General features: G+C 45.9%; 1 protein-coding gene across 2 annotated transcripts in view; it reads left to right on the top strand.

Moving 5' to 3' along the window:
- PIGU (phosphatidylinositol glycan anchor biosynthesis class U) overlaps positions 1 to 22,640 on the top strand; it is a 129,701-nt gene that overhangs the window by 98,656 nt on the left and 8,405 nt on the right. For both annotated transcript variants that reach the window (XM_060188641.1, XM_007522663.3), the window contains one exon: positions 10,136 to 10,278. In XM_060188641.1, coding sequence (XP_060044624.1) covers positions 10,136 to 10,278 — 143 coding nt within the window. The remainder of the gene's footprint in view (positions 1 to 10,135; positions 10,279 to 22,640) is intronic.

Raw genomic sequence — 22,640 nt, 5'->3', positions numbered from 1 at the left:
TAAACAGCTAGTAGAGTGGGCCAACCAGGACTGTTCTTACAGATGATGGCCCGGTGGGGGCCAATGACTAGTCCAGCCTGAGTAGGAGGAGAAAATGGCATCCTGTGTCTGTGCCATGCTCATCACACCAAGAATTACCCATTTCAGTGGACTCAGAGTCAACTTGAGGCCCTTGACAAGGTGGCCAGAGACAAATCATAAGACCATCAATTACATGGCATATACCTGTTTGTGGTAGAGTGGGTCATGGAGACACTGATTCTCTCACCCAAAATAGAATCACTTTTCTTAGCTATCTATCCCACACAGGGCATCTCTTGCTTGCTTAATATCTGTCATCACATATTGCTAAATAGGCTAGAGCCAGACCAACTTGAGTCTGAATCCTGACTGTCCTATTTTTAATCGTTTGTGTTCAGGCAAATCATTTAATTACTGGTTACTATCGTCAGCAATAACTCTGTTGGGGGATGTCCTGAATAGTTCCATGATCAAAACTTTCAGCCTGGTTGGTAGCCAGAGTCATTCAGAGTCATTGAAATAAACATAGCTTTCAAAACTTTAAATAAGCTATTTTATGCCCTCAGGGGTGATGAGCCACCGAAAATAAGGATGGGGTTTTCGGAAACCTGAGTAATGTAATACTGGGATTTCGGGAAAGTTTTTTTTTTTAAACCAGAGCACTTCTCAGTTCTGGCTTATGGTAGTTCTGGAGATTGAATCTGGGATCTTTGGTGCCTCAGGCATGAAAGCCTTTTTGCATAACCATTATGCTTTTCCTTCTTCCAAGTCATTCACGTTTGCTTTGAAAAACAAAAAAAAATACATCATGAACCCATTTCCAGCAAGATAGCACTGCTCTTTGATGGGGCAAGAATAGCTTGTCTGGCCAGGTGGTGGGGCACCCAGTGAAGCACACACATTACCATGTGGGAAAACCTGGGTTTGAGCCCCTCCTCATCACCCGCAGGGGGAAAGCTTCACAAGTGATGAACAAAGTCTGCAGGTCTCTCTGCCTGTATGTCTGTCTGCCTGTCTGTCTATCTATCTCTATCTCGATCTCCCCCCTCACTTCTCAATTTCTATCAGTCCTATCAAATAAAAAATTAATTAAGTAAAAAAATAAGGAAAAATGCTTCCAGGACCAATGGATTTGTCATATAGGTGGGCAGTAAGCCCCAGCGAAAATTCTTATTGAGCCTCCAGCTCCCCACCTGCAGGAGATCACTTCACAAGCGGTGAAGCAGGTCTGCAGGTGTCTGTCTTTCCTCCTCTCTCCATTTCTCTCTGTCCTATCCAACAACAACATCAGTAGCAACAATAACGACAAGAGCAAGAAAATGTGAAAAAATGGCAGTGGATTCGTAGTGCAGGTACCAAGCCCCAGCAAATGGTGGGAAGTGCAAGTACCAGCATAAGGATCCTGATTCCATCAAGGCCCCGGCTCCCCACCAGCAGGGGAGTCGCTTCACAGGCAGTGAAGCAGGTCTGCAGGTGTCTATCGTTCTCTCCCCCCTCTGTCTTCCCCTCCTCTCTCCATTTCTCTCTTTCTTATCCAACAACAGCAATCACAATAAAAACAAGGGCAACAAAATGGGGGAAATGGCCTCCAGGAGCCATGGATTTGTAGTGCAGGCACTGAGCCCCAGAAATAACCCTGGAGGCAAAAAAAAAAAAAAAAAGGAAAGACAGACAGAAAGAAAAAAAATCAGCTTGTTTGAGGTCCTGCAGAGAGTACTGACCACCAATGCTAGAGGCCCAGGTCCCGTGGCAGACAATGTGTATGCTCATAGTATTTATCTGGGATTTGACAGCTGTAAATCACTGTTTGCCAGGGGTGTTTTAAGTCCTGGCTCTTGGGCCCATGAATGGAGACTGAAATTTTAAGCCTAGACTGAAAATGTTTAGGTTTTTAATGTGGTTAAGAATGCAATTGAAGCATTAGTTGCCAGTATTAACATGCCTGTTCGAATATTCACCTTTTTGTTTTCCTGTACTGCTCAGTGGGGAGGAGAAGAGGCATGTGGCCCTAGACACAGGGACTTTGGTGCTTGGAGCCAAGGATGAGTCACAGAGACTTGCAATTGTGGTGTTAGGGAACAGCCTACTGGTAGAGCCAGTACCCGCCTACAGTGGTTTAGCTGCAAGCCCAAGGGCTGGATTTTTGTGTGTATGTTTCATTAGCTATCATATAAAAATAGAATAAATTGTGAAGAATAATACAATAAATCCCATGTACCGCATGCTTAGTTTAAGACAGGGAACATCTGCCCGCATGACCTTTCAAGTCTCCAGCGCCCCTCTGCTCCTCCTTCTTCTTCTAGCGTTTGCCCTTCTTCCGTAGCCAGTCAACAGCGTCAGGTTGAGCCTGATGTAAAGTTTCAAGACCTCCTTTGAATCTGGAGAGGTGGCAGTCATTGACTATGTGGGTCATAGTCTGTCTGTAGCCGCAAGGGCAGTTCAGGTCGTCTCTGGCTCCCCAGCGATGGAACATAGCGGCGCACGGGCCATGGCCTGTTCGATAGCGATTGAGGAGGGCCCAATCATAACGTGCTAGGTCAAAGCCGGGTTGACGCTTGCAGGGGTCTGTGATGAGGTGTTTGTTCTTTACCTCAGCTGACTGCCAACTCTGTTTCCAAGAGTCTGGAACAGAGAAGATCAGTGTAGGCGTAGGAGACCAGATTGGGTGACGAGACGTCAAGCGTTGGACAGGTGGGCGAAGATATCTGCGTATATTGGCAGGTCCAGTCGAGCGTAGACGTGGGAAATGAACTTAGATGATGCCGCATCCCAACAAATATCTGGTGGGGCGATGTTGCTAAGAACTGGCAGCCATGGAACCGGGGTGGAACGGATGGTTCCAGAAATTATCCTCATGGAGGAATATAATTTGGAATCGACCAAATGGACATGGGGGCTACGGAACCATACTGGGGCACAGTATTCTGCAGTGGAATAGCATAATGCCAGAGATGATGATCGTAGTGTGGAAGCTCTCGCGCCCCATGAGGAGCTGGCCAGTCTTGCAATGATGTTATTCCTCGCGCCCACCTTTGCTGCAGTTTTTATGAGATGTTTGTGAAATGACAGGGTGCGATCAAGAGTAACGCCAAGATAGACTGCTCCTCCTGATGGGACTAGATTCTTGAAGTGGAATTTTATTTCTCTACGCCTGTATCTAAGAGAGGGAGCACGACTTACCTGAAGTTTTAGTTTGTCTATAGTAGGGCCAGAGATCAGGTAAGTCACCAAGTGAGTATAGTGGGGAATCTGATTCCATGTGACCTAGCAAGTCTGATGAGGGGTGAACCCTTTCATCTCTGATATCTCTGACACTTCCTGGTGCCTGGAACAAGCTGTTCTGTGCCCCAGGTCCTCAACTCTACCTGCTCTGGCTATAATAAGTAGCTATAATCCTCTGGCCTGTCAGCCAGCAAGAGTGAGTAGCAGCTCTCCTCCACAAAGGTCACCAAAGACCAGAAACCAGCAGAATGCTGGTAACCGTTTCTCTGGGCACATGGGCTTACCTCTACAGCGTTTTGTGACTGCACCCAGGAACTGCATGTGACTGTCTCTCAGTCTCTGTGTAGTTGGTCACCTTGTCATCATGTCTGACATTCCAAGCAACTAAAGGTATTGGAAAAAAAAGACTCATCTGGACTATTTGGACAGAAGTTTTATTTTAGGAAGAGTGTTTATTCTTTTTAGCAAAATAATTTCTAAAACATCAGAAATAGGCTTTCAAATATAAGCATGTATCTTTTTTTTTTTTCTCTTTTTTTTTTTTTTTTTATTTAAGAAAGGATTAGTGAACAAAAGCATAAGGTAGGAGGGGTACAACTCCACACAATTCCCACCACCCAATCCCCATAACCCACCCCCTCCCATGATAGCTTTCCCATTCTCTAGCCCTCTGGGAGCATGGACCCAGGGTCGTTGAGGGTTGCAGAAGGTAGAGGGTCTGGCTTCTGTAATTGCTTCCCCGCTGAACATGGGCGTTGACTGGTCGGTCCATACTCCCAGTCTGCCTCTCTCTTTCCCTAGTAAGGTGTGTCTCTGGGGAAGCTGAGCTCCAGGACACATTGGTGGGGTCTTCAATCCAGGGAAGCCTATCCAGCATCCTGGTGGCATCTGGAACCTGGTGATTGAAAAGAGAGTTAACATACGAAGCCAAACAAATTGTTGAGCAATCAAGCATGTATCTTATATGCTGAGAAATATAAGTAGTAATGAGAGATAAATTTCTTCAGAAATTTAAATAATGATGTCGGAGTAGAGGAATAGTAAATAGATTCTTTTTTTGAGGTGTGATATTGTTTAATGATAACAGTTATGAGGACTAGCCTTGTATTGGGTTGTCAGAAAAGTCATAATGCATTTTTCTGTTTTTCTTTGCAAAAAATGCATTATGACTTTTCTGAAAACCCATTAGTTCAGTGGTAGAGGAATGCCTTGTATGTATGGTGCACTGAATTTCCATCCCTGGTATCTGTGCATGTACACAAACACACAAAACAAGAATAATGACACATTAAGTGAACTTGCAATTTATAAAGACCAGGAACAAATTCCCTTTCTTTGGAGGCTAACCAGGAACAGTTTTGAGTTCTCCATTCTCCCTCCTGGTAAAGAGATGTCAACCCACTGGCAACCCCAAGCTTTGGTGATTCCAATATAGGCTGACAACCTTCATCATAAAAATAATGTGTTAGGTTCAAGCCCATGGCTCCCCACCTGCAGGGGAGTCGCTTCACAAGTGGTGAAGCAGGTCTGTAGATGTCTATCTTTCTCTCCCCCTCTATCTCCCCCTCCTCTTTCCATTTCTGTCTGTCCTATCCAACAACGACGACATCAATAACTACAACACTAAAAAAACAAGGGCAACAAAAATGAAAAATGAATAAATAAATATTTAAAAAAATAATGTGTTGGGGGGGGTGTAAGATGACTCACCTTATAGAGCACACACACACATTACCATGTACAAGGACTTGGGTTCAAACCCCTGGCCCCCACATGAGAATACTTGTACAGAGGAAACTTCACAAGTGGTGGAGCACTGCTTCAGTCAATCTCTCTCCCTCTCCCTACCTCCCCTACTTTCTTATTTAAAAAAAAAAAAAAGCCACCAGCAATAGAGAAATTATGCAAGGGCAGAGCCTCATCAATAGTTCTACTGGCAAAAAAAAAAAAAAAAAAAGATTGTTTGGTATATTGCACCAAAGTAAAAGACTCTGGGGTGGGGGGAATACAGGTCCTGGAAAAGGATGACAGAGGACCTAGCAGGGGTTGTATTGTTATGTGGAAAACTGAGAAATGTTATGCATGTACGAACTATTATATTTATTGTTGAATGTAAAACATTAATCCCCCAATAAAGGGAAAAGTAGATTGTTAAAAAATAATAGTAGTGGGAGTCGGGCAGTAGCACAGCGGGTTCAGCACAGGTGGCGCAAAGCGTAAGGACCGGTGTAGGGATCCTGGTTCGAGCCCCTGGTTCCCCACCTGCAGGGGAGTCACTTCACAAGCGGTGAAACAGGTCTGCAGGTGTCTGTCTTTCTCTCCCCTTCTCTGTCTTCCACTCCTCTTTCCATTTCTCTCTGTCCTACCTAATAATGATGACAACAAGAATAACTACAACAATAAAACAACAAGGGCAACAAAAGGGAATAAATAAATAAATAAACAAATATTTAAAAAATAAAAATAATAGTAGTAGGGTGGGGGTAGATAGCATAATGGTTATGCAAAGAGACTTTCAAGCCTGAGGCTCCAAAATCTCCTGCACCACCATTAACTAGAGATGAACAGTGCTGTGGTGAAATAAATAAATAAATAGTAATAATTATTCTCAGTGCAAACATTGTTTTCCCTGACTTTTTGTTCTGGGAGGAAAAACCAGTGAAATCTCAGAAGGATTGGAACCAGGGCATTCATTACCCAGGCAACTTCAAAAATTCAAAATCATGAAATTTTTTTTATGGAACCAAAGCCTCACATAGTTCCACTTTTTTTACTCAGGTAGATAGACAGAGGAAGAGACACTATAGCCCCTCTCATATGATATTGGCACTCAAGCCTGGGCTGCATGCTTGGTAATGCAGCCTCCCTACCTCCAGCCCCTCTTGGGAATTCTAGATGAGGGGTGGGCCCAGGAGGTGGCACCATAGGTAAAAGCATAGGCCTTGCCGTTGGGAAAACACCAGGTTGGATCCTCAGCACCACATGGGAGCACCATGAATGTCACCAGTGAACTCCATGGATGGTAGAGCAGTGTTTTGGTGTCTCTCCCTTCTTTTTTCCTTCCCTTTCCCCTACCCTGTGCCTCTTGGGATATATAGAATAGAAACTGGCTGGGGAGCTGGCTCAGCAGTACTGTGCATATGTGAGGCTCTAGGTTCATTCTCCAACACTTTGTTTAAGTCTTTCTGGCCAGTATTTTCAAATTGTGGAGTTTCATATGCCACAAACAAACAAAAACCCTCTAGTGCCAACTCTGTTTTGCTAAAGACACTGAACTAGTCAACTACTGTTCTCCCAGTTTATTTATTTATTTTGCCATCAGGGTTATCACTAGGACTCAAGATGACTCCAGTGCTCCTGGTGACCAATTTTCCCCCTTTTTCTTTAAGAAAGAAAAGTAGAGGGAGTCGGGTTAAGCGCAGGTGGTGCAAAGCGCAAGGACCGGCGCAAGGATCCTGGTTCAAGCCCTGGCTCCCCACCGGCAGGAGGGTCACTTCACAGGCGGTGAAGCAGGTCTGCAGGTGTCTATCTTTCTCTCTCGCTCTCTGTCTTCCCCTCCTCTCTCCATTTTTCTCTGTTCTATCCAACAACGACGACAACAATAATAACTACAGTAAAACAACAAGGGCAACAAAAGGGAATAAATAAATAAAATAAATAGAATTTTAAAAAAAGAAACACCTGAAGCACTAGTCTACTACTCATGAAGCTTCCCTCCTACAGGTGGGGACTGGAGACTTGAACTTAGGTCTTTGTCTAAGGTTATATGTGCACTCTACCAGGTGATCTACCACCTGACCCCTGAAAGAATGACTTTAAAATAACAACAACTGGCAGCAAAAGAAAAAAAGAGTATCATTTCCAATAGTGAGAAATAATAAGAATGCAGACGTTACTATGAGTGAGTCCCTGGATTCAAATTCCCTGCCACCACGTGGGAGAAGCACAGAAGGGGAAGCTTTGTAAGTGGTGAGGCAGTGCCTTGGTGTCTTTGCTGCTCCTCTCTCTGTCTTTCATCTACTATCTGGGGGGGGGGGGGGGGGTCTGTTAAACTGGTGCAGGAATGAAGCCTCAGTGAAGTCCTGGGAATGTACTTTCGCAGCTGCAGGGGTGGCTCAGCAGGTAGAGCACAGGGTCTGTAAGCACAAGACCTCAGCTTCCATCTCTGGCATCATGTGTACTAGAGCTGTTCTCTGGTCTTTCATAAAATAGATAGCCTTTCATCTTTTTTTTTCCTATTAATAAAGTACTTATTGAACATTATTCCAGCATCACACATATTGAAAGAAAAAAATTCATTTCCCTAAAGGCTCCCTGTTATCTCAGATAACTTAAACCCAAATCTTTTTAAAAGAAGTACCTGGCAGGGGTAGATAGCCTGAGGCTCCGAAGTCCCAGGTTCAATGCCCTGCACCACCATAAACCAGAACTGAGCAGTGCTCAAAAAAAGAAGTACCTTAACAAAACTATTTTTTTAAAAAAGAATGAACTGCCAACTGGAAAAGCTCAGGTTTACCGAGCACTCAGAACTGCCCTCCCTGATCAGTCTCACTTCGGCGCAGACTAGTGTTGTGCCCTTATGTGTTCTCATCTGCAGCCGCAGGCAGTGGTTCTCCACCGTGGCTACAAAACTGTAACAAATGGGGAGGCTTTTAGAAACTAACATGGTTGGGAGTCGGGCGGTAGCACAGTGGGTTAAGTGCAGGTGGTGCAAAGTACAAGGATCAGCATAAGGATCCTGGTTCAAGCCCCGGGCTCCCCACCTGCAGGGGAGTCACTTCACAGGCTGTGAAGCAAGTCTATAGGTGTCTGTCTTTCTCTCTCCCTCTCTGTCTTCCCCTCCTCTCTCCATTTCTCTCTGTCCTATCCAACAACAACAACAATAAAAAAGGCAGCAATAGGGAAAATAAATAAATAAATATAAAATTAAAAAGATCCATTAAAAAAGGGGGGGGCAGGTAGTGGTGCACTCGATTGAGCGCACATGTCACAGTATGCTAGAACCTGGGTTCAAGCCCCTGTCCCCGCCTGCAGGGGGAAAGCTTCACAAGTGGTAATACAGTGCTACAAGTGTCTCCCTGTTTCTCTCTCTCCCCACTCCTCTCAATTTCTGACTGGCTCTATCCAGTAAATAAAGGTAAGATAATTTTTAAAAAATCTTTAAAAAAGACTACCCTCCCTGATTCCAATGTACAGCTCTGTGCCAGGCTTTTTTACACATCTCCATATGGAATTCATATACTACTTCTAGGAAGGAGACGATTTAGCACTGTTCAGACACTTTGCTGACAGAGCAGGGGTTGTGAGCATACTCTCTCTGATGCCAAGTCTCTGCCCCACCTGCAGGCTGCTGTCCCCTTCAGTGAGCTCACCAAGGAACACTCTAGAGATTGTCTCTGGGGCCTCAGGGAGCTTTTTCTCTCTAAGGGGTGAGGGAGTGATTCTGCATTCTGTCTTGGGGATGGACTGGGGAGGGGGACATATTGATGTCAGAGGAGGAGTCAGATTTTAGGAAGAATGGTGGTGACCTTTAAAGAATCAGCAAAATGGTTTACCTAGTGAGTGTCCTTACTTTGTTGTGCACATGACCTGGGTTTGAGCCTGGCCCCCATTGAGTGTCTTTCCCTCTGTTTTTCTCTCTGGGGAAAAAGAAAAAAAAGAAAGGAAGGAAGAAAAAAGGAAAGAGAGAGAGAGGAAGGAAGGAAGGAAGGAAGAAAAAAGGAAAGAAAGGAAGAGTGAGAGAGAGAAAGGAAGGAAGGAAGAGAGAATCTGCCTGGAGAGATTCACCTTTGCATTCTTTTTTTAATATTTATTTATTTTTCTCTTTTGTTGCCCTTGTTTTATTGTTGTAGTTATTATTGTTGTTATTGATGTCATTGTAGTTGGATAGGACAGAGAGAAATGGAGAGAGGAGGGGAAGACAGAGAGTGGGAGAGAAAGATAGACACCTGCAGACCTGCTTCACTGCTTATGAAGCGACTCCCCTGCAGGTGGGGAGCGGGGGCTCGAACCAGGATCCTTATGTCGGTCCTTGCGCTTTGTGCCACCTGTGCTTAACTTGCTGCGCTACCACCCGACTCCCTCACTTTTGCATTCTAATCTCTTTGGTTCCAGCTGCCATTCGTATCCATAATCTGTTCTGGGCAGACAGCACCCTTCTTGGGGAACAGCAAGGAATTACTTTACAGCTTTTTTTTAAATTGATAGTGCAGAGAGAAATTGAGAGGGGAGGGGTAGATAGGCACCTGCAGCCCTGCTTCACCACTTGTAAAGTTCCCCCCACGTCCACAGGTGGGGACTGGGGACTTAAACCTGGACCCTTGTGCATGATGATTGTCCACTCAACTGGATGTACCACAACCCAAGCCCTTCCCTCTCCCCTCTTTTTAAAATTTTATCTGTTAATGGGAATAGGGAGGGGAGAGAGAACCAAAGCATTACTATGTCATATGTGATGCCCAGGATCAAACTTAGGACCTCATGCTTTATCCACTGAGCCACTTCCCAAATCACAAGGAATTCTTTTTTTTTTTTTTTAAGTATCTGATAGAGACAGCTGGAAATCAAGAGAGGAGGAGGTGATAGAGGGTGAGAGACATAGAGACACCTGCAGTACTATTCCACCAGTCGCAAAGCTTTTCCCTTGCAAGTGCAACCAGGGTTTGAACCCAGGTACTTGGCCATTGTGACATGTGTGCTCAACCAGGTGTGCTACCACCTGATCCCACAAAAAATTACTCTTGGCCTTCTGCTGCCTCTAGTGGGGAGAACAGTTCCACCTTTGAGCTCCATCAGGTTCTCTCTGGGCCCTTCCAGCCTTCAGGACCATCACAACAGTGGGGAAAAAACAAGAGTCAATCTTAGGCTAACTGTGTTGACTTGTGTCTTTCAGTTCTGCGGAACATCTTTGTCCTCACCTGCATCATCATTATCTGCTCCCTGCTTTTCCCTGTCCTGTGGCACCTCTGGATTTATGCAGGAAGTGCCAACTCTAATTTCTTCTATGCCATCACACTGACCTTCAATGTTGGGCAGGTAAGCGTCAAGGGCAGCTTAGGAACAGGGACTTTTTTTCCCCAGAGCATTGCTCAGCTCTGGCTTATGGTCGTGTAGGGGACTGACCCTGAGACTTCGGAGTCTCAGGCATGAGAGACTCTTTTCATAGCCATTATGCTATCTACCCCCCACCCCAGGGATTCATGTTGAAGCCTTGGAGCCTCTGTGTTCCTGTTCTGCATGTGAGGGACTTAGACATGAGCAAGGAGACAGTTTCTCCCCTCAGCTAGTTCACAGGCTGGCAGAGAAGATGGGGAAACGGGAGGAAAACTGAATCTGCCTAATCTTTGTTGTCACCATACTGAGCCATTGCCTCATTGAATTCTCACAACCAGATGGTGAGATAATATCCTCCTTGTTTCACAAATGGAAACTGAGGAGCCAAGAACCAGGTCCAGGAGAGACTGTTACAGGGACCACCCTCTCTGTGTGGCAGTGCCTGCATTGCCTGACCCCAGCATGCATACCATGGGAGGGTGAGCAGGGCTGGCTCTCAAGGAAGGGGCTTTCCAGTCCCCCTGGGGCAGCAGGAGCAAAGGCCAAGATGAGATGTAGTTTGGCTTAGTCATTGAGTTGGTCTGGAGTAGAGAGTGCAGATTAGGGGGGATGTAGTATGAAGTGAGAAGCACCTGTGAAGGACTCTAATCTGACTCCCCCCCACACACACACACCATAGGAAAGCCTGTCCCTCGGTGGGTCATGGGAGAGCTTGTTAAATAGACAGATTTCTCCTTAATGTGTTTTAAATCCTGTGGTTACGTTATGACTGTCACAATCATGACGTGGATTGTGTAAAAATTTAAAAATTCCCCTGTTCCACTCCAAGAGATGTTGATTCAATGGACATTGCATGCATGGGTCAGGAATTTGTAATGTTAATAAGCTTGCTCAGAGAGGCTGTCACAAATGGCCTAGCAAACCCCTTGACTGCTGTCCTGCATTCTCTCAGGCCCACTCTGTTCGAAGTCCATGTCTTACAGGAATCACTTCCCCACTTCCCATATCAATTGCCATGGGTGCAACCAGGAATTTCCTGTGAGTGATGGACTGGGTGGGGAGTGAGACAAGCTGGGAAAATTCATGTTGCCAGTGAATAAGCCCCAGAGACATGATCCCCCCACCCCCACCCCTTAAACCAGAACACTTCTCAGCTCTGGCTTGTGGTATGGAGGATTGTACCTGGAACCTTAGAGTCTTGGCCATGAAAGTTTATTTTGTGTAATCACAAGGCTATCTCCCCAACCCAGAAATATTCTTGCCTCTAAGGTTAGCTGATAGGAAAGAAGGGAATAGGGACTTTTTCAGTGAGTGTTGGGCCTGATATTTTCCTCATAGATATTTCTAGGCAGTTCTTGTGCAGTTCAGTGTTTATCTTGATTTTGTTTTATAAATTTATTTATTTATTTATTTTCCCTTTTGTTGCCCTTGTTGTTTTTCTTTGTTGTTGTAGCTATTATTGTTATTGATGTCATTGTTGTTGAATAGGACAGAGAGAAATGGAGAGAGGAGGGGAAGACAGAGAGGGGGAGAGAAAGACAGACACCTGCAGACCTGCTTCACTTCACCGCCTGTGAAGTGACTCCCCTGCAGGTGGGGAGCTGGGAGCTCGAACCAGGATCCTTATGCCGGTCCTTGCGCTTTGCGCCAAGTGCGCTTAACCCGCTGAGCTACCGCCCAAATCCCTATCTTGATTTTTGAAAAGAGTGAGAGAGGTGAGATCACTCTGAGTGGAGTGAGGCCGACAGTCTGTTCTGCTTATTGTGCAGAGGTTATTGGCAGCAGGTGCTCAGCCATGTCCTATTCCCTGAGTCCCACATAAGCAGAAATCTAAAGGTTTCAACTTACTGTCTTTTTGCTTGTGTGGGGGGCTAGGGCATTACCCATAGTTAGATAAGTCTTGGGCCAAGAGAGGTGAGACCACAGCACCTCCCATTCGATGCTGGTGCTTGAACCTGGGCCTCACACATGGTATAGTAGGTATCCTGCCTGGTGATCTCTCTCTCCTGGAGGCTATTTTTTCCCTTTTGTTGCCCTTGTTATTTATCAGTGTTGTTGTTATTATCATTATTGTTGGATAGGACAGAGAGAAATCGAGAGAGGAGGGGAAGACAGAGAGGAGGAGAGAAAGACATCTGCAGACCTGCTTTACCACTTGTGAAGCAACCCCCCTGCAGGCGGGGAGCCGGGAGCTTGAACCAGGATCCTTATACCAGCCCTTGCTCTTTGTGCCATGTGCGCTTAACCTGCTGTGCTACCACCTGGCCCCTCATCCTTCTTTTTAGAGAGAGATGATGCTGGACTCTTTTAAGTACTGCCCTCTGGCTTTAAATTTCATCAGTTAATGGCATTACCTTGAGATTTTTCAGTGTCTTCACATGGTTTGCACCACTGTGACTTTTTTCATGAGGGAGGCCCTGACCTGTGGCCATTGAGGTTGCTTCTGTTATTCTCCTCCTATAAATGGAAGGGCTTTCCATAGATCCCTCTGCCTACTCTTGTGCACACGTGCCAGTATTTTCTGGGACAGACCCCAGGTGGCAGTGCTTGCTGGGTCAGAGGGCACCTGCCAGGTCATACCACCCTTCTGGAGGGCAGAAGTGAGTGAGTGCCTGGGAGCTGGCACTGTGTCTATTGTGCCGCACACCTATGTCATCAGCTCCTAGGCTGGAGCTCTGTGAGTCAGGCACAGTTCTGTCAGGTTATGCGCTCCCTGGGACTACCAGTTTGGCGTTTTTGTGTCTTTGAAGCCAAATTGCTAAAGGAAGGTGTCAGCTGGGGGCACTTATTCACAAAGTCAGTCACTCTACTCCTATCACTGCCCTGTAGCATATGGAACCCCTCATCTTGAGGGGTGCCCCAGGCTTGTTGGGAGCCATAGAGTAAACATGATATTAGTATTTTAGTGAAAGTGAAATTCCACTTCTTTTTTTTTCTTTGCCTCCAGGTTATTGCTGGGGCTCGGTGCCCACACCACCCATGAATCCACTGTTCCTAGAGGCTAGTTTTTTTTCCTCTTTTGTTGCCCTTGTTTTCTATCATTGTTGTGGTTATTGTTGTTGTTATTGATACCATTGTTGGATAGGACAGAGAGAAATGGAGGTGGGGGAGAGAAAGATAGACACCTGCAGACCTGCTTCACTGCTCATGAAGCGACCCCCCCTTTAGGTAGGGAGCCTGGGGGGGGGGGCTTGAACTGGAATCCTTACGCTGGTCCTTGTGCTCTGCACCATGTGCGCTTAACCTGCTGCACTACTGCCTGACCCCCTGAAATGCCACCTCTTTAAAGAAGTCTTCCATGATTTACCCTGCCCATTCTCTGTTCTTATTCTCATCTTTCTTCTTCACAGTATTCCCCCAATTTGTAATTGTATATTATTTACTAGCTTCTCTCTCTGCCTCCCCATCTAGCATGAAGGGGGGGGGGTGTTTGTGCCTGACCCGCCTGCTCTATATGTTCTCAGCAGGGAAGTCATTCAGCAAATATTCCCTGAATGAAGGAACTAGAGACAGCCAAGGGCAACATTTATACCCCGAACAAGAGGGAATCTAGAGGGAACAAGCTCACTTTTGTGTTGGCAAGTCAGTGGTCAGGGAAAGCCCCAGGAGGTGAGGAGTAGGCTCTGAGACTTTCAGACATGGAGAATGGGAGAGCAAGGGAGATGGTCTGGGGAGTAGGCAGGGGGGCCAGGTCACTCCCAAGGCAGCTCAGTCCCTCACCTTTCTCCAGGCCCTGCCTGTCCTCAGAGCTCAAGACAGCCCCTCCTGACGGACCTCCAGTCAGTACTTTTTTTTTTTATTTAAAAAAGGAGACATTAACAAAACCGTAGGACAGGAGGGCTACAACTCCACACAATTCCCACAACCAGATCTCCGTATACCATCTCCTCCCCTGATAGCTTTCCAGTCAGTACTTTTATCAAGATGTGCCCTCAGCTCTTCTCACTGGTGGGTGCAGCCTTTTAATCACTTGGCCCTCAGGTTCCCTTTCTGGGTAAGACAGGTCTGAGATGTCCTGAGAACCAGAGGAGTATGGATTTTCAGCAGAGGGCCTGGTCATCACTGCAGAATTCAGAGTCAGATACAGAAAACATCTTGATCTATAGATTTTTTTTTCAAATTATCTTTATTTATTTATTGGATAGAGACAGGTAGAAATTGAGAGGGAAGGGGGTGATAGAGAGGGAGAGAGACAGAGACACCTGCAGTCCTGCTTTACCACTTGTGAAGTTTTACCCCTGCAGGTGGGGACCAGGGGATCGAACCTGGGTCCTTGCGCGTTGTAACATGTGCACTCAACCAGGTGCACCACCACCTGGCCCCTATAGATTTTTTTTTTTAAAGACCTTCTCTGTTTGTTCAGTGCTATATCCTATATCCTATTAGATATAGAACCAATTACTGGTTCTATTATGTTATTCTTAGTTACACCAGCCAGTAAACCAGTGACTCAGATCCCTGAGACCAATAAATGTTTTTCAGCATGTGGCACAAATTATTTTATTTTTTGGTTTTCTATTTGTCGTTAGTGGTTTAATAATGATGCACAGGATTATAAGAGTGCAGAGACTAGTTCAACGCTGCACCCACCACCATAGTTCTCTCCCTCCAATAGTAACCACCATAGTTCTCACAGTCTTTGAGACAGCTTGCTTACTTCCGGTTTTTTGTTTTGCAAGTTCATATGTTCTCTAGATTCCACATATGAGTCAAACCACCTGGTAGCTGTCTTTCACCTCTTATTTTGCTAAGCATTCTCACCTCCCGTTCCATCCATTTTGTTCCCAAGTACACAATGTCTTTTTAATTGCAGGACAACTTTCCATTCAATATATTTCCCACAATTTCTCTCTGCATTTATCTCTCAGTGGATATTTAGGTGGCTTCCATTCCTTGAAAACTCTGACTAAGGCAGCAGTGAACATAGGGGTGCACATGTCCCTTTGCTTTAGTATGTTCATGTCCTTTGGATATACATCTAGGAATGGTCTTGCAGGATCATAAGCCATTTTCATATTTACTTAAGGACTTTCCACACCATCTCCACAAAGGAGGCTGCACTGGTTAGCATCCCACCAGCAATGTAGCCAAGTCCCTTTTGTCCACATCCTCATTAATACTTGTCATGTCCTGTTTTGTTGATGTAGGCCATTCTCGCTGGTGTTAGGTAGTATCTCATTGTGGTTGAAATTTACATTTCTCTATTGATAAGTGAAGTGGAGCATTCTTCCTTGTGTCTCTGGGCCATGTGGGGCCAGCCTAATAGCTCATGTGCTGTCTTTAAAGTCTCTGTCTTTTAAAAAACAATAACACATACATATCTATGGCCATTGGTAGATCCTTAGAAAGCTGATTATTAAGATCTTTTCTCTACTTTTTAAAAAATATTTTTATTTAGGGAGTTGGGCGGTAGCGCAACAGGTTAAGCACACGTGGTGCAAAGCACAAGGACTGGCATAAGGATCCCGGTTCGAGCCCCTGGCTCCCCACCTGCAGGGGAATCGCTTCACAGGTGTTGAAGCAGGTCTGCAGGTGTCTATCTTTCTCTCCCCCTCTCTGTCTTCCCCTCCTCTCTCCATTTCTCTCTGTCCTATCCAACAACAACGACATCAATAACAACAATAACTACAACAATAAAACAAGGGCAACAAAAGAGAATAAATAAATAATAAAAATAAAATATATTTTATTTATCATTGGAGAGAGACTGAGAGAAATTGAGAGGGAAAGAGACAGAGATACTTGCAGCCTTGCTTGACCACTCGTGAAGCTTTCCCCCTGCAGGTGGGAACCAGGGACTTGAACCTGGGTCCTCGAGCACTGCGATGTGTGCACTTTACCAGGTGCGCTACCACCCGGCCCTGTCTTTTCTATACTTTTTCATTAGGTTATTTTGTTGTTACTACTATCTGCTGGTAGTAATAGATACTACTATCTGCTGGTAGTGATATTGAGTCATGTGAGCTTAAGAAATTTTTTTTATTATCTTTATTTATTTGATACAGTCAGAAATCAAGAGGGAAGGGCGTGATAGAGAGGGAGAGAGACAGAGACACCTGCAGCACTGCTTCACCACTTGCAAATCTTTCCCCCTGCAGGTGGGAACTGGGGGGGCTCAAACTCGGGTCCTTGCACCTTATAACATGTACTCAACCAGGTGTGCCACCACCATGCCCCCGAGTCATGTGATTCTTTTATAGGTGTTGGGTATCAATCTCTTGTCATGTGGTGGTACAAATTATTTGCTAATTATAATTGCATCTGTGAGTCAGTGACCAGGAAATGGCAGCAGCAAAGCACCCATAAAGGTGTGTGCATTCGAATAAGAGAAAGACAGAAGGGGGAGGGGACAAGCAGGTAAGGGAGAGAAGAGACAAAGGAAATGAGATTGATTGCTGTGTGACCTTCAGCAAGTGATCTTCCTCCTCTCCGTTGCAGTTTACTTGAGAAGGGGAATGATGATCCCACCTTCCAGGGTCTTGAGACTCTTGGACATAAAGTGTGGGCTTCGGGAGTCAGGCGGTAGCACAGCGGATTAAGCGCATATGGTGCAAAGTGCAAGGACCGGCAGAAAGATCCCAGTTCGATCCCCCCGGCTCCCCACCTGCAGGGGAGTTGCTTCACAGGCGGTGAAGCAGGTCTGCAGGTGTCTGTCTACCTCTCCCCCTCTCTGTCTTCCCCTCCTCTCTTCATTTCTCTCTATCCTATTTAACAACAACAGCATCAATAATGATAACTACAACAATTTTTTTAAAGTGTGGGCTTTATAATGTGAGCTCATACATAGTTCATATGCTGATATGGGAAATAACACTAATGACAGACTGTTCAAATAATCAGAGCAAATTCCTAGGGAAACATTTAGACCTAGAAACCAAAAGAAAGATAACTATCTCCTTATCTCTATCTCTGTCTCTCTCTCTCTTTTTCCTTTTAACCCTTTTCTTCTACAGGCAGGCAAACAACTAGCAGAAGAAAAGTGGTCATCAATGGTTATATTCTAAACAAGAATGAATATGTTTAAATGAATAGTTTCTTTTTTTATTTTATTTTATCTTTTGTTACGAGTAAGGTAAAATATCCCATTCACCAAAATATCCCATTCACTGGGACCAGGTGGTGGGACACCTGGTTGAGCGCCCATGTTACAATGCGCAAGGATGCAGGTTCAAGCCCCCAGTCCCCACCTGCAGGGGGAAAGCTTCACAAGTGGTGAAGCAGTGCAGCAGGTATCTCTCTGTCTCTCACCCTCTCTATCCCTCCCTTCCCTCTCGATTTCTGACTGTCTCTATCCAATTAATAAATAAAGATAATAAAAAAAATTTTATAAAAAAATATATATCCCATTCACCATAATTAACTTAAAAACAGGCAACATAAAGAAGCCTCTCCCTAAAATTAGATTTAATAGTGTCTCATGTTTAAAGAGTGATTGTTCACTGAAAGCAGCCCTTCAAATTCCTTTCATCTTATGTGTCATGTGCTGTGCAGCCTCCCAGAGCTTTCCTTATGTTTACACACATGTTTACATATACTCACATGCTCATGAAGGGGTGTAAGCCTGTTAGCATCATACACCTTTAATGAAACACCTTTTTTAAAATTAATTTATTTATGAGAAAGATACGAGGAGAGAGAGAAAGAACTAGACATCACTCTGGTCATGTACTGCCAGGGATTGAACTTGCAACTTCATGCTTAAGAGTCCAGTGCTTTATCCACTGCACCTCCTCCTGGATCACTAGTGAAACATATTGATCTCTCCTTGTCCCTGAGAGGAAGCCCCTTGTGCAAATGGACTCCTCACACTTGGTATTAATAGTATGACAGCCCTTATAGCTGATTTCCTAGATTTGTTGTATAAGGAGTTCACTCAGTCCTCACAGTGCTTGGAGGGAATCACAGTTATTGTCACCTCACGATAAAAGTTGGAAATCTGAGGCTTAGAAATCACAGAGCGCTAAGGAGTCGGGCAGTAGCACAGTGGGTTAAGCACACGTGGCGCAAAGTGCAAGGACTGGCATAAGGAATCCAATTCAAGCCCCCTCGGCTCCCCACCTGCAGGGGAGTCGCTTCACAGGCGGTGAAGCAGGTCTGTAGGTGTCTGTCTTTCTCTCCTCCTCTCTGTCTTCCCCTCCTCTCTCCATTTCTCTCTGTCCTAACAACGACAACAACAATAATAACTACAACAATAAAACAACAAGGGCAACAGAAGGGAATACATAAATAAATATTTTTTAAAAATCACAGAGCTCTGAAGGTGTACTTATTCTTGCTCTAGTTTGTATGTCCTCTCAGACAGGTTGTGGGTTCCATCAGAGCAGCCCCCACGAGGCTTTTCTTGTTCACAACTGTACCTCCAGCACCAAGAATATTCTGTGAATGTTTATCAAATGAATGAGATACGCTGAATCAGATCACACTTCATGACCAGCCACCTCACACTCACATAGTCTGGTATGCCCTGACCCCAGTCTGTGTTGCTCAGAGCTGGGTATGTGTTTGATCCTGCTGGGCTTCCAGGGGTCATCTTCCCCTACTCCCATGCTGACCCTGAGAATCTTCCTCCTGCTCTGTTGTCTTTTTTGTTGTTGCTGTTGACAGAGACAGAGAAATGAGAGGGGAAGGAGAGATAGTGAGAGAGAAAGAGAGGCTCCTGTAGCCCTGCTTCACTGCTCAAAAAGCTTCTCCACCTGCAGTGGGGACCAGAGACTTGAACCCATGTCTTTGTGCACTGTAATGTGTGCAGATGACACCATCTACTCCCCAGAATCTCCCCTGTCCCCACATATCCTTCTATATAACCCCTGAAGTAAGACCATTTCTTACTATCCCCCCCCCCCAATAGTGTGACCTCTGATTTAGCTCTGTGGCCCAGCACAGGGCTGACATTTAATGGAACAGATGATCAAAAGGCGGCTGGGCACAGGGATGGGTAGACCAAAGGAGGAATAAAGAACAATACCATTGCCTAATAGGAAGGAGCAAGTAAACACCACGAGCGTCTGTGTGTGGCTGGCTCCCCACCCTCTGGAGAAAGCTGTCACCTGTGACAGCAGGCTGAGAGGTGAAGGCTTTTGTTCAGGGTGTCATGGGAGTAGACAAGACTCTGTATGTCTAACCAGCTAGTCTGAGGCCCAGAACTGGTTCTTTCTGTCGTTGAATAACCGGTCTCCTCAGCAAGGATGCTGGGCGAAGGGAAGGGGCTGCCCTGCCACCTGCAGACAGACCCCCATGACACAGAACACACCAGCATCCCAGAGGGAACTGACAACTAACCCCCCCACACACACGCACACACACAATTTTCAGCTCTGTCATTCAGCCAAGGGAAAGTTTTTTTTGGGGAAAGGCAAAATAAGTGTCAGGCAGAAGCCATTAACACTGTGGATCTCGAAGCTTTGGACCTCAGCCAGCAATGATCCTGAAGAAGCAGGTCCTGGCTCAGGCCCTTCCCTCCTGGTGCAGATGCTGACAGCACAGGGCCACAGTCGCCAGCAGCTCTGCCCGGTGATCTAGTTGTCCTGGAGTGAGGAGCTGGACTGGCCTGGGGTGTGACCTGCCAGCTCTCAGACCTGAACAAATACCTACTGGGAGGAGATGGTGGAGAAACAGCCCAGACGTTCTCGCTCCAGAAATGCAAAGTAATGAGTAGCTCCCCAGCCCTCAGGAGTGCCTGAAGGAGGAGCAGAACCCTGTAGTGACCAGTGCCACCCACTTGGAGCTTTGTAAGTCACAAAAGTTTTCCCCATTCAGTCTACACCAAGTCCCTACAGCAACCCTCTCAGGCTGAGGAAATCAAGGCCCTGTAACCTCTCACCAGGTTTAAGCGGCCTCCCTTTGCTCCAAATTCCAGACTCACATCCCTCACCTCTTCCCTCCCAGACAGAGTGCAGCTCGCAGAACATAAGTCTGGTCCTATGTATCCCAGGAACCTACCCTCAGTCAGAAACCAGGAGCTCAGTGTGGTCATGAGGCCCCACTTCCGGTTTCTTCTCCCCTGATGGCACAGGCTGGTCCTGCACACTCCCTCCCACACTCACTCGCTCTCAGCCCCCCCGAGCCCAGCTGGTTCCTGCAGTTCTCAGGACACTAGAGGCTGCCTCCCTCCAACAGCTTCCCTACTCACAGCACTGCAGTGCTGGCCTGGCTCCAGCTCGGGGCCCTGGGTTATTCTTTTTCTCCCAGACTGAGACCTTGAAAGAGGGGATGTATCTCAGTCTCCCCTGGCATATAGTAGGCACCTAATTAATACTTGCAATGAAATAAGTCCCCATGAAGGACAGAACAAAGACAAAGGGTGCTACTGTTGGGAGGAACAGATTTGAGTTTACTGCTCTCATCTCAGCAAGCAAGTGCAGGCTGGGGCTGGGGGAGACGACAAGGCCTCACAGCCGCGAGCTCACCAATGCAGGTTCTGTCACCCTTTGCCCACCTCTACCTGCAGCTACCAGGTCATATCTGAGGCCTGGGCTTGTCTGGGAAACCCCTTCTCCTCAGTCCAAACCAAAGGCCAAGAGGTCAGAAGTCTCAGCTCGCCTTTGATGGTGAGGGGCTTCCTCTGACAGCCAGGCCCACACCACTCCAGAGTCCACCAGGTGCCTTCTCCCCAGAACAGGGGCAGCACCTTCAGGACCAGTGAACTCACGCTCAGACAGCTCCTGTAGGCAAACAGGGATCTCTCTCTACCCCACCTCCCCCAATATCATTTTGAAAATGTTTGCACACAGCAAAGTTGAAAGATTTGACTGTGGACACCCACATACACCCCCAGACTCTGCCATTAGCATATCACTGCATTGATGGGCCCTTGAAAACTGACAAAGCAAAATGGTAAAAGTAGGTCCTTTGGGGGCTGGGAGGCAGTTCATCCTTTAGAACACAGACCTTAACATGCATGAAGATGTGGGTTCAAGTCCCTGGCCATCACAAGGAAGCACCTTCAATGGGAGGCTGATGAGAGGTGGAGTGTCGGCATCTTTCTCCCCCTCCGTCTCTCTCCCCCTCTATCACAGAAATAAGTCAGACGTAGCAGAATCATGCAGATGTGGAGCCCTAGTGATATCCCTGGCAGGAAGAAAAATTAGAATGTAAATAAATCATTTAAATTCTGGCTTGAAGGGGCCTGGTGGTGGTGCACACACTAAGTTCAAGGACTCAGGTTCAAGCCCCCACTGCCCACCTTCAGGGAGAAAGCTTCATGAGCAGTAAATAAAGTACTGCAGGTGTCTCTCCCTCTTTATGCCCCTCTCCCCTCTCAATTGCTTTCTGTCCTATCAATATAAGGGAGAAAGACTGGCCGCTGAGAGTGATGGACTTGTGCAGACACTAAGCCCCAGTGATAACCCTGGTGACAGAATTCTGGGTTGAACCGTTTATTTGTTTATTTTTTTATCTATCAATATTTACTAATGGAAGCGAGTGAGAGAGAGAGCGAGCCTCAGAACATCACTTTGACATATGTGATGCTGGGGATTGAACTCAGGACCTCATATTCACAGGCTAAATGCTATGCCCACTGCACCACCTCCTGGACTGCTAGAGTTCTTGTTTGCTTGGTTGGTTTTGGTCTCATAGGTGTTATAATGATTTTCTAGCATATTCCATAATGGAATACAAACAGCAGTACAATTCCCGCTAACTCAGCATGTATAACGTTTTTCTTAGGTGAAATGCACAAACAGCAAAAAACACTTTATCATGTACATTTTCTGAAGTCTTTCACTCAGTAGAATTTTTATTTTGGATAGAGAGGAATTGAGAGGAAGGGGAGGAGAGGGAGACAGCTATAGTGCTACTTCACCCTCATGAAGCTTCCCCCTGCAGGTGGGAACCAAGAAGTCTTGCTCACCGTAATGTGCATGCTGTACTGGGTGCACTACTGCCCAGTCCCTGCTCAACAGGAGTTTAGACAAGTGAGAAGCAGAATGAGAGGTCGGTGGGGGGGTGAGGTGGGGGGAGACCAGAGCAGCATTCTGGCATGTACATTGCTAGGGATTAAACTCAGGGCCCCCCTCCCCCTCGCTTATGACTCTAATACTTTATCCACTGTGTCACTTCCCTGACCACCAGCAGAATGTATAGAGGATCCGTCACACTGCTGTTATATGCAGCAGTGTTGCTTTTAAAAGTAAATTTTAATTTGGAACATTTTTTTTCCCCAAGTCTTTTTTTTTTTTTTTTTTTGCCTCCAGGGTTAATACTGGGACTCGGTACCTGCACCATGAATCCACTGCTCCTAGAGGCTATTTTTCCCCTTTTGTTGCCCTTGTTGTTTATTTTTGTTGTTGTTATTATTGTTGTTCTTGGATAGAACAGAGAAATGGAGAGAGGAGGGGAAGACA

This window comes from Erinaceus europaeus, chromosome 1 (assembly GCF_950295315.1).
Source record: "Erinaceus europaeus chromosome 1, mEriEur2.1, whole genome shotgun sequence".
Lineage (NCBI taxonomy): Eukaryota > Metazoa > Chordata > Mammalia > Eulipotyphla > Erinaceidae > Erinaceus > Erinaceus europaeus.
The sequence above is the reverse complement of the archived record's forward strand: the minus strand, read 5'-3'. Positions and strand labels throughout refer to the sequence as shown.